The sequence below is a fragment of the Aythya ferina genome (assembly GCF_964211825.1).
Source record: "Aythya ferina genome assembly, chromosome: 21".
NCBI classification, from domain to species: domain Eukaryota; kingdom Metazoa; phylum Chordata; class Aves; order Anseriformes; family Anatidae; genus Aythya; species Aythya ferina.
In genome coordinates, this window is record NC_140319.1 from 6,226,020 (window position 1) to 6,243,826 (window position 17,807).

Here is a 17,807-nt window from a genome sequence, read left to right on the forward strand (position 1 = left end):
CTGGTCCTTTGGAGTTGGACTCGATGAGCCTTGTGGGTCCCTTCCATATCCTGTGATTTTACGTGCCATGGACGTGTGTAACGCCAGGTCCCTGCTGTCCCCACCGGGCAGAGGATCAGGCAGTCAGCACCCAGCAGCAGCTGCACCAGAAGCAGAGCTGTGATTTCTGGATGAATTTCGATGCTGAGCAGGAGCAGGAAGGTTACAGCGCTGCTGGGCCTGATGCTGGTGCTGCCGCTGGCAGGCAGGGCCCTGCTCTGACACCACAAAACTGGAAAATCAGTAACCAGAGGAGCAGAAATCATGCCTGGCTCTAACAGCTTCTATTTCTGAGTGTTGTGCTGGCTCTCTAGAGGGGCTAATGTCGAGGGAGAAAGCCAACCCTTAACGCATTTGGCCTCTCATCAATTAGAGCAGGATGGCTCCGTTCCCTCCTGCCCAAACGAGCTCTTTGAGATAGAGCCAGTACAGGAGCCAGAAGTCAAGATATTGGTGGGAAATGAACCCTGAGAGCAGGCTGGGCTACAGGGCCAAGCAGCTACCTCCAGGAACCTGGAAACAGAGCCAGCGGGTAATGGGAGAGCTCTCCCTCTCCAGTCCTTTGCATCACTCCATTATGTATCCTGTTACCTGAATAGCTCCCCGAAGTGCCACCTGCCTCTCCTCTCCGCTCATCAGTCATCTCCTCTGCCTGCTTCTCGCTTCAGCTCTGCTTTTAAGGCTGCCTGCTATTCTCAGAATAGCCTCCCAATCCATGTTTGCTAAGCCGACACCTCCTTCTACTCCAAAGAGTGCCAGCCCTGCAAATTATTACAGCAATAAAGACACTGGCTGTGCTACATTTGCACTCCGGTATAAAGCAGAGCCTTTCGAGCAGCAGCTCCGTGGGGACAGCACGGAGAGGTGAGGAGCTGTGCAGCAGGACTCGAGCCCTGATTAAGGAGCAGACACAGCTCTCCGCCTCTCCAGCACCGCGGGTTTAGGTTTTGATTTTCTGCAATCAAATCGCGTTCCCTGTTCGTTTATTCCCCTCACTCCAAACACACACACCAAATCACTGATCGTTGCCGTTCCTCTAACGCACTTTACATTCTTATCTACAAACCAGGGCCCCGCGCTTCAGCACTTACCTATTCCAGTCTCTTTTCTTCCTTTGCGAGGAACTCCTTTCAATGCTGCAACCTCATTAGGTGGAGCCTGAATTGTCTGCAGCTGGCAGCACCTCGCTGATCTGGCCCAAATACTCTCTGTGATTCCACTTGAAAGCTTTACAAAGCTCTGGTTTGATGGGACGGGGCGAGCACAGCCCCTGACACCGTGGGACAGTGTCACTGGTGCAGGCAGGCACGTACAACTCGACAGCATCTGACTGAACAGCTCCTGGCTTCACAACCCGAGTGATTTTCTTCTACCCTTGCCATTTTACGTGCAATTTTTGTAAGACACGCCGTGCCTGTAACCATACCCGCAGCAGCTCTCCATCACACACAGACAACAAGGTGTGAATGATAATGAATTATTATTACCTGGGCTTTGCTAACAGCACAGTTAACCAGCAGAAGGCTTTTTGTCAGAGCTGGGACCAACCTATTCACCTGAACAGAGGACTCCAGCTTGGTGAATTCCCTTTCTTTTCCCCCCTGATTTGTCACCGCACACCAGGACACCAGCCCAGGAGCCAGCCCCTGCTGGTGCATGTCCCCATGTCACAGCCAGGCAGGGCTTTGTCACCTTAGAGCAGCCGGTGAGCTGCTTTCCAGCTCCTTCCTGCCCTTCTGCTGCTTACTAAAAGGAAATCCCCAGGTGTGAACGCAGACTGACCCACCCAGGGAAGGCAGGCTGAGAATTCAGCCTTTACTTTCTGAAGCACCAGGCAAAAACCAAGCGTGGCTCTTGCTTCCCGACACAGTTCTGCTAAAAAAGCTTTCCAAACCATTTTGCATACATTACAGGCCTGCCTCTTTGACAGAAGAAGAAAAATCCCTTGATAGGATTTGTGTGTAATTAGCTGGTTTATTCATTTAACAGGTCTAATTCAGAGATCAGCTATGTGTGAAAAGTGCACCAGGTTTCAAATCTGCACGGAGTGCAACCAGCTTAGGCCAATGCCTCATGAAAGGACAAATTTGTGCAAGAGGAAGCATTTACCAGGGGCTGAGCTGGGGCTGGTAAATTTGGTATTTATAGCAAAGCTCTTCTTAAGAAGGGCTTGACAGAGGAGATAAATCTCCTAAGGAGAAGCAGTTGCCAGCTGCCCAACAAAGCAGGGATGTTTTCATTGCACCACTTATTGTCTTTGCAGGGAGGTTTGTTCCAGCAGCCAGCTGTGCCTGCATTTGCTTTCAGACCCCATCTGCCGAGCTGGCTGCGGGGCCAGGGAGCCGAAGCCACGGCTGGGGGCTGAATTCACCTCATCCTGATGGGTGCTGGTCCTTTGGATGCTGCAAAACACGGCCCTGGCTCCAAATAAAAACAGCCTGGGGCATGGGAATTCCACATAACTCCACTGAATGCCCCTGTATAAAGATGGCTGTGGGCCACTGTCCCTGAGATTGGCGTTTGCCTTTTGAACAGGGGCTGCTTGAATCAGGAAACACACTGCAGCACACCCGACCCGTTATTTTCCTCCCTCCATAGTTCCACTTAGAGGACAGATGCCAAAAACTCCCTGGCCCTGTGAGGGGTGTTTGGCAGTCTGGGTGATGCACTTTTCCCCACTCTTTTTATGAGATGAGGTATTTTAGAAATGCCAAGAGCAGCTGAGCCTTCCTAGTTCAAATACATCGATCAATGGAGACCACAGAAGCCAGGCATCCCCGTTAGCTGTGTGCTGAAGCTTTTCACAGCTCCTGCTCGCATGAGGCAGCTCCAACACCTCCCAGGACACTATCCCACCTCAGCCTCCGATGTACACATTTATTTAGGGATGTTTTAGGGATGTGACATGGCCCTCACACTACTTTGTTATAGCATTGTATTTTTAAATATCTTTATTTTTTTCTAATACTTCTGAAGTTTGTGTTGTTTTTTTTTTTGGTTTTTTTTTTTTTTAAGTCTAAAACTAAAGATTTTCTTAAAAATCAGATTTTTAATGTGATCAGCAAGCACCTTGCAGCATCACTGGCTTTAATTTCCTGCTTACTGATTTAAAACTGTAGCACGTACAAAATCGATTTGCAACGCAAGGAACCAGTGCAACACAAGCAACAGCCACAGTGGGGCACTGCTGCGCTCCTCACACCACAGCTTCCCAGCCATGGGTGTTTTAATCTCCTGGAATTGAAAGACTAGCAGAACAGCCACTGAAGTGAATCAGGAATTCATCTTTTTCTAACAAAGCAGCCATTATGGGGGGAAAAAAAAAGCAAGCAGTAGGAATCGGCTTAAACAACCCCTCCCTCAGTTGTGCAATAATTCATTTTTCTCTGCTTGGCAAGCATTTAAAAGTCACACTTCTGCTTCCCTTTAGATGATGCTGCTGTGACAGCGACCCCACAGTGCTGGGAACAGAAGCCCCAAACATGCTCCTGCTGGTCCCCAGCCCAAGGGATTCTTCTTTCCTCACCTTCAAGAGCATCAGCAGTGACCAGGAATGAGCCTCTTTGCACTTACTGCCTTCCCTTCCTAGCAGAGCTGCAACCTGAACAGAATAAAGGCTTTCGCAAAAACAAATATTTGCTCATATGCCTTTTGTTTATGGCCATCTGTTCTCACACAGCTGGAAAGCCCCTGAAGTCTCTTCTTCCCCCTCTGTGAAATACAGTACCTGGTTACTAATAGGGCAAAAATTAAGCGCAGCTATCAGAGCAACTTTCAATTACACCTTGTATTAGAGTGCTATTAGTGATGATAAAACAAATACAGCAGTTTTTAATTAAGGTTTTGTTTTTAATTCAATATGGCATCCCACTCGTACCAGGGCTCCCTGCACAGTTACATGGAAACCTCTATGAAATCAATCACAACCTCCTAGAATCACTTCTACAACAGATTTCAGGGGCTTCCCCCGAGTTTCCTCTTCCAGGCACAAGGGTTTGGGAACAGTACTGTCCCACAGCTCCCATGCTGTTGAAGTACACCTTGTAGCAGCAGCAGATCAAGATGGAGACTGCAAATTACTTTTGAGATGGTTACCTGTCAGCTTCTTGCTATGCACCAAGGCTATCACTGATTTTTTGCCCCCTTAGTAAAGCTATAAAGAGATGAAGCAGACATCTGCAGTCTATGATAAATGTTAATTGCAGCACTTGCCCAGACGCAGCTTACCTTTGCTAAATTCAGGAGGCCCTGAGCTTTTCTCTTTCCCTCAAGGATCATAGTTGATGTCATAGTTCAAAACCTGTGTCTCATCCCACTTTCACACAACAAAAAACATTCTTGAAGGCCACTTATTGATTGCAGGCACATACTTACAGCTAATTATTCGTGTATTTGTCACAAAGCAATTTAAGTCCACCCCCAAACCACAGTGACAAGTAGTCCAACTCCCGCTCTGCGGCTTCAAACAGGACACACTTATGCAGACAGGTATCCCTCTTCTTCACCCTCCCCCAAACCACTCAAAGACACACTTCGTTGGGTTGTTTGATGCTTTTTATTTATCACATGTAAAAACACTACTATCTGTTTGTAGGTACCTCTTGCTGTCCTGCAAGTCAAACAGCTCCAAACATCAAAGACCAGACAGGCAGAGAAGGGAATTGCTTATGCCCAGTGTCAACGGGTCACGGTTCCGGAGCATGTTTAACACAAAACCTCACTGGGATTGTTCTACAAAAGCAGATCATTACAAGTAACAGATCAGAGCTGGTGGAAACACTAGGTGAAGGAGTCATCTAGGGAGGGAGAGGACCTGCAAACTGGTCTTTTTCCTTCAGCTGCCCTCGTCTTTCTAATACAGGTAATTGTGATCTAAGTAGGTGACTAGTGCTATAAACCAGAACGGGGGTGTCTGATCCACGCAGCTTAGTTGATACGGGGGTTCCTGAAGTTTCTTCCAGCAAAGCGGGCCTTGCTGCCAAGCTCCTCTTCAATCCTGAAGACAAGGAAAGAAAATAGTGAGTTAGCAGAACTGCATTAGCACAGCCATTGACCTTACACTAAGCCACCTGATCTAAGAGGCACTGAGGGTACCAGCAGGGTCACCAGTCAGCTCCCCCAAGCAGCTTGAGCAATCACACCTTTAGCTGCCCTGGTCAGTAACCCTCATCTTACCTAACTGCTCAAACATTGGAAATGCTTGCCCAAGGCAACTGCATCATGCAGTCAGAAGTACAACTTCACAGAGATAACGTCACTAAACACTGTGTGAGGCTCCCCTTTTCTGTCTCCATTATGACCACAACCCATTCAACTCATCATACATCACACTGCCAGCTCTGCAAGCAGGGCACCAGCCCAAAAGCATCAGTTTGTCTTTAAGCTACACAGTTCTGGAGATGCAGAAGAGCAAGCTGTGCTCAGAATGCATCAGTGGAGCATCCATTTTTTATCAGGCTTAGCCATTATCCCTTTTCCCATTCTGAATCTTACCTCAGCAGCTGGTTGTACTTGGCTAGGCGCTCAGATCGGCAGGGGGCACCAGTTTTGATCTGGAAGGGAAATCAGAATGTTGGTCAGGAACTAGAGCAAAAGTAAGGCCACAAATGCAATTATAAAACTACTTTATTCAGAGTAATAAGCACAATTACAAGCTTCATTTCAGCATGAGGCTTTGAATACCCATACACTCAAACATGATAGTGCTCAGGAGCAATAAGGAATGTTCACATAGGAACAGCTTCCGTATCAAATCCTGACACACCCAGGTCTCTTTCAGATTTTTAATTGTTGGCTAAAGGTGAGTTTACACAAGATAACGTGCTCCCATGTCACTCTCCCATTAGGCAGATCAGCAATCAGCTTCCTGTACATAGGAGCAGGAAGTCTTCACGCCTTAAGTCACAGCAGACCCCACCTGCTATGCACCATGGCTTCATCACCATATTGTCTAATCGAACAAGGAAGCAAACTACAGCAGGTACAGATACCAACCTGACCAGTGCAGAGCCCGACCACAAGGTCAGCAATGAAGGTATCTTCTGTTTCTCCGGAGCGGTGACTCACCATCACGCCCCAGCCGTTGGACTGGGCAAGCTTGCAGCTGGAAGAGAGACAGGCAAAGCGTCACACCGCCCTATTTGCATAGCAACCTTCGCTCTAACGATGCTGCCAAGTGCCAGGTATTCTCTGCTCTGGCTAGACAGAACTGCCCTTTGGTATGTCAGCGCTAGGATCACGTGAAAACAGTGATAAAAAGCTGCTTTTACGCATGCTTAGGCAGTGGTCGATACACCTATATAACTTTAAGGCCATGTAGGTACAGGTTTGCTTGCCAATAACCTCTATGAGTTAGCTTCTAGCCCCCTCACAAATGTCCAACCAACAGATTTCTACTGCACTGTTCTCTATGTTCATCCCCCTCGATTTATACAGTCCCCCTCTCGTGCACTGGAGGATCTCCTGCCGTGACATGGCTAAGAAGGGAGAACAACTTACGCTTGTAGGGACTCTGTCACAGATCCAATCTGGTTGACCTTGAGGAGGAGGCAGTTGCAGGATTTCTCCTCCACAGCCTTGGCAATACGCTTCGGGTTGGTCACAGTCAGATCGTCACCAACCACTTGGATGCCAACGCTGCCAGTAAACTTCTTCCAGGCAGCCCAGTCATCCTGGTCAAATGGGTCCTCGATGGACACCACTGGAGGAGGACAAGGAGATTTAACAAATCATCACCATGGAAGGTCAGGCCTGCAGCACATTTCTAACCCTGCTTTCAAACGAGCATTATCCACCCCCAAGAACATTGCTGCAGCTCCTAGAAAGCTAGTTTGTTCTGCGTGAGTTCTGCAGACAAGGGAGGCTGCATGACTTACCTGGGTAGTTCTTCACAAAGCCCTTGTACAGGTCAGCCAGCTGGTCAGGAGAAATGTATCTGCTGGGATCATCAGGGGATTTGAAGTCCAGGTCATACTTTCCATCGCGGTAGAACTCTGAGGCAGCCACATCCATGCCAATGACAACCTTGTCAGAGTAGCCAGCCTTACCGATGGCAGTCTTCAGCAGCTCCAGGGCTGGAACAGTTAGGCACTGGTGAGTTCTGAACACCTCAACACAAAGCTATTCCCTTGCCAACAACAGTATATTCACTTGGCCAGGAATCTCCGTTACCCTCTATAGAAAGCCCTAAGGCCACACAAAACATTAACTCTCCAGCTTCTGCGCTAATTGGAACAGGCCACTACTTCAATACTGCTTTTAGATTGTAATCCCCTGAGACACTATGGCATTTCTCATCTCTTCAGACATGACTACAGTCTGCCAGCAAGCTTAAGACAAGGTGATACTACAACTTCTTGATGCTTTATGAACATGGGCAGGAAAGTGACCACACCTGAATCCCTTTCAGCTCCAGATCAGGTGCTGGCCATGACAGAAGTGAGCACCCAAATGCTGACATGCAATGAGATACAACCTGCTACTGCACAGGACACCCTCTCTTTGTATCCACCTGTTTTCTCTTGCACATTTATTTAAAGAGGGAATTTAACTACTCAGGAGTCTTGGGATATTACCCACTACACCACCCTGTTTGGCAGAGTCCGAGCAAGGCAACTCAGTATGCTCACAGCCAGGAAGACTCCCTCGAGCATCCTTGACTGCAAGCCAACCAGCCAGGTCAGCCAGGCTATTTACAGTAGGAAGCTTACATCAACTGTTTTTTTTTTAAAGATGCTCATGCTGTACAAACTGCAAGAGCAGCTGCTACCAGCAACACAGATTCCTGGGACTGCAATAGTCATCCAAGGTCATCTTCGTTGATGTCTAGGGTACAGACCTACCAAAATCTGCATTTAACCGTGGGATGCAGGGAACATGTGTATTTCCACTGCTGGCTCATTATCAGAAAATGATATTGGCCTCAGTATCAGAAAAGGCAACTACAGTTCATAGGCCAACTTCAACAATACTGTAACTAGCTGCTTTTACGGATGCAAGCAACTTGAGTTTTGCACTGTATTGACTTATTACAGCTCCATTTCTGCACAAAAAGGCCAGAAAACAGCCCTTCTGGGTACAGATCATTTTTGTAGGAACCAGCATTTCACTTTCCACAAGACAGACTGTGCCACTAACAGAACTGTTGGGACGTGGAGGCAGCAAATGCCTCCATGTCCCAAGTTGGCCCACATGTACTACCACACATCAGCAGGCACAGTTCAAACTGTTTTTCTCCTTTGTCAGCAGAAAAATAAGTCCACTGAACTTTGACCGCTGACTTCTAGGAAGCCCATGATGCGTACAGACGTGTCCAGACCACCCCTTTAGCTGGAAGGTGGTAAAATTCCCTCAGAGTGGTACGGAAGCAAAGTACTGATGAGGCACTGAAGTGAAAGCTATCCTGTCAAGCTGCATGAACTCATTTCCAGGAGAGTAGCTCTGTGGTCCTACACTGCACTGCATCACAATAGGATCTTAGAAAGCTTGCCAGGACAGAAGCAGAGCAAATGAACAGGTGATCAGATATACCTCCCACCCCACTAAGCTTATTTTACCTTCTTTGTTCTCAAGGATGTTGGGGGCAAAGCCACCCTCATCACCCACGTTGGTTGCATCCTTCCCATACTTCTCCTTGATGACATTCTTTAGATTGTGATAGACCTCTGCACCAATGCGCATTGCCTCCTTGAAACTGTCAGCACCCACGGGGAGGATCATGAACTCCTGCATAGCCAGCTTATTGCCAGCATGGGAGCCACCGTTGATCACGTTGAAAGCCTTGGAGTAACCAGAAAGAGAAGTTTGAGTGTTTCATCATAGGTGGACAACAGCAAGAGACACTCCACTATCAAGACAGCTTGATCCAAAACCAGGAGACATTGGGAAGCACCTGGTCAGATCAAGCCTTTAGCTAGCCATATCAGGAGACTTACGGGAACAGGCAGGATGACTTCTGGGTTTCCAGCAAGGTCAGCAATGTGACGGTACAAGGGGACACCCTTCTCAGCAGCACCAGCTTTGCATACAGCCAGAGATACACCCAAGATGGCATTGGCACCAAATTTAGCTGAAATAGGAAGAAGTTGTTTACAGAAATGCTGAATTTTCCTGAAGAGATTCAGCAGTACCAGCACTATTATGGTCTCAGTTATGTAAGTGCACAGCCTAAGCCGTGCACTGCACACTGTTTGCAGTACACAGTGTTTCTGATAAGGTAAACAAGACTTCTGCAAAAACAACCTCTATCTCTTCATGCTTACCACAACACAGAGCCCACTTACATTTGTTCTCTGATCCATCCATGTCCAGCATCAGTTTGTCAATCTTCTCTTGCTCCACTACATTGACATTCTGCAAAGAGAGAAACAAAACATTGATGCCCCACATGGCTCTAACAACTCTCACCTACCCACTGCATCTTTATTTCACTGGCGGGCACCAAGAATTTGTTTCAGTGCAACTACCCAGCAGCAGAGCTGACTACTTCAGGCCATTATCAAACAGTAGCATTTCCTGGTCCCTTCCCCAAGGCTGACAGAAGTTGGGCACACCAAAAGCTTGTTTTGTTCTTCAGACAGAAGACATTCGGACAGAGCTGTAAGGCTGCCATGTCCTTTACCTCCATGACTAGGGGGAGGGTTACACTGCTCTCAGCCTGACATTGAAGAAAGCTCCAATTTACGCCCTCTGCTCCTTCACTTCAAGCTTAAAGTGAACCAGCATGCTCAGATCACAAACCCATTTTTAACTCAGCACACAATGTTTGCAATCACAGCTAAGAATGTGCCATCACTTTAGGTATTATCACTGTCTTGCCCCATCCTTTCTAGTGCTCAGTGCCCACAAAGGGCAGAGGAATCTCAATCAAACCAACTCACCTAATATTCCCCTAAATTCCCCCCAGATTCATCAGCCTGGAAAAAAAAACAGCCCCCCCCACACTATTCAGCTATCCTTTTAAGGGTAAGGCAGCTTGCATCTTAGCTGCACTCCACTGATGTTCCCAGGTGCTTAAGTGTTGTTGCACACAGCAACACTAGGCTGCTGGGGACTGTTTTGATTAAGTGTTAGATACACAGTCATTAAGGGAAGCAATTACTGTAAGTCAGTTTGTTCTCATGCACTCCAGTACACAGGCTAGCATCCCCCACACGTAACACAGTTCTTTTAACTGTCTCTAGAGACACCCATCAGCTAGGATGCACTGGACTGGCATTAGCTGATGTTAGCAGAAGACAGATCACTCCTACCTTGCTAATCAGTGCGGGTGCAATTGTTTTATTGACGTGCTCAACAGCTTTTGAGACACCTGGAAGGAACAAGCAAATCGGACACTGGTCAACCACACTTGTTACGCAGGCATTAGTAGATGAGCTCAGTAACAACAAAATCTAAAAAGTACCACCTCATGCTATTCAAACCCCAATCCAACCTGGGCTTACTGCTAGATCTGAACACTTACAGACGCTGTCCCAACTGAATGGAAGTTGCATGAAATAATATCATCTAGGAATGCCTGCTGCAATGTTAGTTTGCAAGACCATGCACTGGAGAACCTTGTCCAAGTGACAAGGTTGCACTGAAAGCACATCCATTACCTGTGTACACAGTGCTGTCGCCAGGAACTCGTTAACATATTTAACAGCTCTGGATACACCTGACAGAAGCGAAACGGACAAGAGAATCAAGGAAGAGATGAAGGCTCACAGCCAACGACAAAATCAGTCATGCAAGGAAAAGAGAAGGACACAAGTAGGGCAACAGACCTGCAGGTTAGCAAGTGTCTGATTGTGAGCTGTAGACCAGAAACGAAAGGGTTCAAAGGGTAGAGAAAATTGTGCAGCAGCCAGCCAGGCTGTGTTTGTTCTTTCCACCCTGGTTTCATGCTGCAGAATTGTGGACCCAAACCTTTAGTGGCTGAATAAATAAAGGTTTTAGGATATTCTACTCCTATCTGCTCACAGAATGGATGAGTAGGGGGAAATAAAAAGGTTTCCCTGCTAGTTAAGCATGCAGCAGCTCCGGCATTTCACTATGCTGTCACTCTGTAACACTACTAAAGCATCACCTTAGGGTATGTTTTACACTCAGTATAGTGCAGAAAACCTACACACTACCCCTGTACCTGGATGCATGTATTCAAGCTGAATGGTGCCTCTCATAGGGAAAAGCATGTGAACACAGCACCCTTCTTTTTAATGTATGGCCCACCACTGGGTTAACCAGGAGCTGCACTAAGAACTTGCTTCTTCCCCATCATCAGAGGCCATCATTAGCCAGCTACACCATTAGCCTCAGGAATGCTGTCATCCCTGCAGAGCTTTTAAACATCTCCCAAGACCTAGGCTTCAGAACCTGCTGAATGCTAATTAAGTGCACCCTGAACCACATTAATTGCCTTTCAAATAGTCTAAGTCAGCAGATTTAAATTACTGAAGACCTTCCAGCTATCTGCAACTCACCCCATTTGGTGATTTTTTTTTGTGACTCATGTTATTTGCTGGGTGATAAAAACCTTCAGCTGTAACAGCCTGTTGCAGAAGCTTAGGCTACTGTCTGGTTAACTGTCTACAGGATCAGACTTTGCAGGTCTAAGCACAAACATGTTTAGCACACAGAGGTAAGTACACTTTTACTCTTCTCAAGAGAAAGTGCCCTAAGTGGATAGCCTAAGATCTTCTGTTCTTTGAGATATTGAGTAATCTGAGGTTTATTTTGTATTGAAGTAGTAACCACCATGAATTTTCCCAGACATGGCTCTGCAAGTTCAGTTCAGCAGCTATCCACTCTGACCACTTTCTCAATAGACACAGAATATTTCAGCTTCTTTTCATCTGTCTGACAGAAGTTTGGAGTACTGACAAAATTGCTTCTCTCAGCTGAAAGGTGAATTGATTGCACATACTTGGAAAGCACCACCAGTGGTTTTGCAGCAGCCAGTTAAAAAGCTCTTGGACCTACTGTCCAAGCTCCCAGAATAGTTTTAAGAATTGCTACTAGGGCGTTTATTAGTTAATGGCATCTTATATGTGGCTATTCATTTTCTTGCATGCTTGTTTCCAAGCCAGTCTTCAGGACTACTGCCAAGTTGCCTTTCAGGACTTAGAATCAGTCCACAGATAATTAAGACAGTATGCCACTAACACAAACTTACGTATTAGGACTATCTGCAATGAAAGACAAAGATCAAGTGCCTTTGGCTACAACAGAGCCTGAAATGAAAACATTTCAGTGACTGCTACTAGTGTAGTGGCATGTTACCAGTGGTCAGCAGCTGGCATAAACCTCACAAGCTCAGGACTTAACATGCTGTGACCTGAGGAGGTACAGTGCCACAGCAGATGCACTTAACAGTTCTTGGACAAATCTGGGCTACAGAGATCTTGTGACTAGCTGAAGCATCACCAAGCCTTCTGGAACAGGTAGTTCAGATGCTCTTAGGACATGTACAACGCAATGCTGGAGGCAGTTCCTCTCCTCAGTGTCCCTTGGAAAATCCAGCAGCGTGCTGCACCTCTTCTACCACCACCACACAGCTTACACATGGGTAGGGCACTACCAGTTCACTGTTCACCTTCATCCCTTCTGTTTAATTGCCACACCTTATGGACTTCTTTATTGCCTACTGTAGTCTGTACATCTCCTCTAATACAATCTAACTAGCACAGCCATCTGCAGCAACACAGCCACTGTAAGAAGCCAAGCACCAAATTTCAGGCTTACCTTTCCCCATGTAGCGTGTCTTGTCATTGTCACGAAGTTCCAGAGCTTCATAAATTCCAGTTGAGGCACCGCTGGGAACAGCAGCTCTGAACAGACCTGTTTAAACAGGAAAAAAAGAGTCAAGGGTGCTGAACTTGAAGAACAAATTGGTACACTGCCTGCAGTTCAAGATGCCAACTTGAATCTCCAGCCTTTCCCTTATCCCACACAGCAAAGAGCTTAGTGGGGGCAATCTCATTAAGTGACTGCATTAATCTTTTGAGGCAGAAAGATCAGCTATTTAGTTAGTGTATTACAGCTATTGTGTATGCTCATTCCACCAAACCACACTGGTATGTGTTTGTACAATGCCTTTGTCAGATCCCATCAGATATGGGATGAACAACTAACAAAAAACAAAGGAAAGTCCTACAATAATTAGAAATATAAGATGTTATATGGGAAAACCCAATTAGACAAGTTGTTCAGTCATGCCTGATTACCTATGCAGAGAAGAAACCCTTACCCAGGATTCAGCTCTGCGGCAGAAGACTGTTTCATTACACAAAGCAACCGCTTGAGAAATTAAACTTCCTCAAGTGCAGTCATACAGGGTTTCTTCATCACAGAAAAAATAAGTCCATTAGCAGCTGCTTAAGAACAGGAACCAAGGCCTTGTTAACCCTGAGTTTGCCAGTGCTATCCCAGTTTGAGGTCAGTACAAGGGGAAGAAGGCAGGTTGCACTGTTTGGATTAATACTTCTACAGTTCAGACTGCAAAAAGCAGCACTCTTAAAAATCATTCCATTGTAAAACTGCCTCTCCAGTTCTATCTGAAACAGAAACCAAAATAATTTAGAGCTAAGGACTCACCCTTGTTGGTGTAGAGGTCTACCTCAACAGTGGGATTCCCACGGGAATCAAAGATTTCACGGGCATGGATCTTGAGAATGGACATCTTGAACACCTGAAAAAGAGTGCAATATTAGTTTATATTGTGCAGCATCATCTGCAGTCATGAGAACAGCTCAGAAACTTCACATCATTTAAAATACGAAAACTTTTAATACTTGATTAGTCTCACATTAGGAGGACAGGAATTTCAACCTGGGCAGGAAGAGCCATCAAAAAGCAGAAGCCTTGTTTCCAGGGTCTTAAAGGAATGTCACTGCTTACCATATAAAAGCAGCCAAGTAATCCCAATACAGGAAATTTCTGCAGCTAGTTAGAATTCTTTTCGATAAAAGACTCGAGGGCAACAGCTCTTAGTATGCACAGCAGCTGTTCGGAGCCGAATGTAACCTATCTTGAAATAGCAACAGACTGCTTCGTTAGAGCCCCGGCTGTAAGTTATGCCCTTTCTTGAGAAGAACATCTACAGGAATAGCCTTTCCTCTTAAAGAGAAGAAAAAAATCACTACAGTCCTATGAATACTGCCCTCCCTCCCCCCCCACCTATATATTTTTTACTTAATAAAAGCACAGTAAGGAATGCCTTATGTAAGCTCAGCTATATTTTAAAAATCAAGTCAAGACAAATGCCTGTGAGCCACGGGCTAGCACCAAACTAGTTCATCTGCAGAGAAGCGAGCTCAGCCTCAGAAGAACCATCTGGAAGCTGGCTTCTGGCAAGCCCGTGTGGGTGGAAACCCTGCATACGGGAACAGTCACGAATCACTCATTACCGAGAAGTTCCGATGAGAGGCTCTCAGAAACCCTGCTGCTTGCAGAGAGCTTCCTACCCTCATTCCTGCTGCGCAGCAAAGTCCTCTCCCTGCGTTAAAGGCATGGGCAGCCATTTGTTCACCCCTTTGGGTTCAGTGTCCCTTTCCAGCTGCCCTGCCTCTCAGCAGCAGATCATGCAAGGCAGCTCAGGTATTTTAGGTATCGTCTGCTTTACTGTAAGACCCACACACTGACAGATGATATGACTGTCACAAGAAGCAGAGCAAGCCAATTCAATCTGGCCTCCGTGCTGCTGCTGCTTTAATCAGGGAACACGCAAGCCTGCAATAAATCCCTGCAACTCCTCTGTTATCAGTCCCATCCACACAGACATCTCTGCACTTGCTCCAAGCAATGCCCAATATGAGCAGCCTGCATTTATCTGAAGAGGGCTTTCACAGCTTTTTAGGCTAGCACTTACGCCTTCCTTTCCTTTTCAGAGCCACAGATTTGCCATAAAACACGAGCTGCACTACTCTGAGAGCAGAGGCAGCTCACTAGGAAGGCTTAGTGCAATGCAGTAATGTTTCCTCGCCTTTACACAGGTGTCACTCCAGCAGCACACACTGCTGGAGCTTCCATCCATAGCCCAGGTCTGACACTATCCAAGTGTCCTTGACAAACAACCTCCCCAGGAGTCCCTCCCTTTTCTTTAGGAGGAGGCATTTCACTGCACTACGCTGTTCCAGAAATTCCTCACACTTAATCTGGTTCATTTTGCAAGCCCCCTCCCTTCTGTGTTCAAGGAACAGTTTTCCCACTGTGTTATTCCTAAACCTGAGGGTGTTTAGCTCCTCGCAGGCTGAGCGAGGAGTGTTCTGCCTCCCTCTCTGCAGAGAGCTCAGCTCTGAAGCAAGAGCTGCCCCTGCACAGGTCTGGCTGTGGAAATGCTAACTGCACACAAGCTTGAAAAGAGCTCATCAGTAGCACTGCCTGCCCCAGACCTTTGTACTTTGTGATGGAGCAAGCCAAACACAAGCAAATACCAGAGGGGTATTTTATGCACGTCCTGCCTCAAACCTTTTGTGCTACAGTCTGCTGGCAAGGTCAGTGTCTCCTTTCGGGTGAGGAGCCACATACACCAGCTCCGTGCCCTTCCCAAGGGCACCCACGTTGTTAGCTATTGCTACAGCCCAAGGCACCACTCCCAAATCTGAGAACTGCCTTCACCATCAACTCAGGTCCAAGAAATCCACTCCTACCTGATGCTGTGCTCCACACAGGAAATGCAGCACTAGCAATGCAAAAGCTGAACTCAAATGGGGTATTTTGCAGCCTCATTACTCTTAGTTAAGATGGTATTAAAAGGGTTGGAATGGAGAATAAAAACCAGCAGTAGTTTGGCCAGAAAGAACTACCCTGGTTACTTGAAAGGTCTTATTACCCAACTGCCACACAATTTCCATAGATGCTGTAGGACTGCTGATGGTATTCTCATACCATCCCTGCTCTGAAAAAAATAGCCTTAGACCTTGACTTCACTGCATCAGCTCCTAACACTGGAGATGCACGCCTTAAAACCAGGCACGTGGGGACCACCAGAGGCACCTCCTGCTCTCCCCCTCGGTGCTCCACGTGGTGGTTACCTCACGCAGCACGAAGGAAGGGCAGCAAGGTGCGTGAAACAAGCCCGGGGCGCGCTGCGCCACTTTCTCCTCTCCTTCTCCAGCAAGATGGAGGAGGCCTCGCACCGCCTCGCCTCCGCCCGGGGCTTGGATGACCAACTCCGCCGCTTCCTGCCAGGCTCCCGGTGACTCAGCAGCGTGTAACGGCACAGCGGGGCACCCACAGCCTCCCCTGCGGCCCCACACGAGGCCAGCCGCCTTAAAAAAAACGATTTTTCTCCTGCTTTACTCCCGGAGATGCGCACTGAGCCGCGGGGTGCTGCCCCCCGCCCACTCTCCCTCAATATAACCACAATTTAACCCCACGGGGGCACCCAGCAACCAGCACTGAGGGCCTGTGAGGGCCTAACACCAACATTTATCCCTCAAAGCTGACAGACACCGCCCGCTGCCGCCCAAACCCGGCCCAGCGGCTGCGTAACGACACAAACACCCACGTTAAACCCTGCCCAAGGCCCCCGCCCCGCTACCCGAGCCCCCGCGGAGCCGAGGACCCCCTGAAGGGGGCAGGGGTCCCGTGAGGCGCCGCCGCCGCGCTCACCCCGCACCCGTTCCGTTCCGCCGCTGACTGGGAAAGGACCGTTGCTCCGCCGCCCGCTTATATACCCTCCGTGCCACCGCTCCTCCCTCCCCTCGTCTCCTATTGGCCATTTTTGCCTCCCACCCGTTCCCTATTGGCCGCCGCGCCGCCGCACCGCTCGCTCATTGGCTGGCACCGCCTCGCGCCAGCGGCGGCGCCGGGCGCGTGCGCTACGTGCCGCGGACGGATGGAAAATCCCGCGGTGAGGGGGGCGGGGCCGCACGGAGCGAACCACTGGAGGGTAAAGGGGGGGAAGCGGAGTAAACCACGCGAGGCTACGGGGGGGAACGGGGCGAGCCCCAGGGGTTTGGGGGTTTTGGGGCAAGTCCTGGGGTTTTCGTGCCCTCCCATAGCAGAGCCTTGCAGGTCAGCCACGGGGCTTTTCTGCTTGCTTGGGCGTGCAAGGAAAGGGATTCCTTCCCTCTCTTTGCAGCTTTGCAGCAAAAAGCAGTAAAAGCAGCAAAAAAAGCAGCAAAAAAAAGCAAAACCAGCAAAATGTAAAATAAAATAAAATAAAATAAACAAAAGCAGCAAAAAGAAAAAAATGCAAAAAAAAAAAAAAAGCAAAAGCAGCACACTGCAAAAAAAAAAAAAGTTGAAAAAAAAGCAGCAAGAAGCAGCACGTGGTGGACACGGGGAGGGCTGGGCAGAAGGGAATTTTTATTAGGGTACGCTCAGTCACACGTACAATAAAATTTTATTGGGTTTTGAAGTGAACGCCCATCAGATTTCCGGGGGGAAGTGGCGGCAGCAGCACTGATGCCGCCGGTACCACTCCTCAGGCACCAGCTCCGAACAAAAGCTTTTCATCCCAGCTCTGCACAAGGGAACTGATGCCCCAAGGCATGTAGACCACGTTGCATCTAAAATATAAATAAATAAAAAAATCAGAGCTCAGCAGCTGACCACAACGTTATTTTCCCAAATGGATGCTGCGATGCAAGCTCCTGTAAAGCTCCAATCCCTTCACGGATGATCTGCAAAGACAAAAGCATCAGGTTATTCACTGATAATTATTTAGGCTGCTGCATTGCGGTGAGGTGTGAAACTTGCTCTATAGGTTAATGATTCTTTGGGGTGCCCCCAAACTTGTGTTATTGCCTTTGTGTTGGAGGTCGTGGTAGCTGCTCCTGACC

At 47.7% G+C, this 17,807-nt stretch overlaps 1 protein-coding gene across 3 annotated transcripts; it reads right to left on the reverse strand.

Annotated features, from left to right (window-relative positions):
• Positions 1-4,575: 4,575 nt before the first annotated feature.
• Positions 4,576-16,715, reverse strand: ENO1 (enolase 1). Of its 3 annotated transcripts, none has more exons than XM_084495032.1 (12): positions 16,633-16,715; positions 13,615-13,708; positions 12,763-12,858; positions 10,290-10,348; positions 9,321-9,390; positions 8,973-9,106; positions 8,595-8,817; positions 6,915-7,112; positions 6,538-6,739; positions 6,034-6,142; positions 5,533-5,591; positions 4,576-5,035 (listed from the first exon to the last, which is right to left on the reverse strand). In XM_084495032.1, the coding sequence occupies exons 2-12, from the start codon at positions 13,697-13,699 to the stop codon at positions 4,966-4,968; spliced, it is 1,305 nt and encodes a 434-aa protein (XP_084351158.1). In that variant the 5' UTR covers positions 13,700-13,708; positions 16,633-16,715; the 3' UTR covers positions 4,576-4,965. The 3 variants fall into 3 exon arrangements, with proteins under 3 accessions (XP_084351158.1, XP_084351159.1, XP_084351160.1); XM_084495033.1 differs by having other exon boundaries at positions 16,640-16,711; XM_084495034.1 differs by lacking the exon at positions 16,633-16,715 and having other exon boundaries at positions 10,290-10,373; positions 12,730-12,858.
• Positions 16,716-17,807: the final 1,092 nt, after the last annotated feature.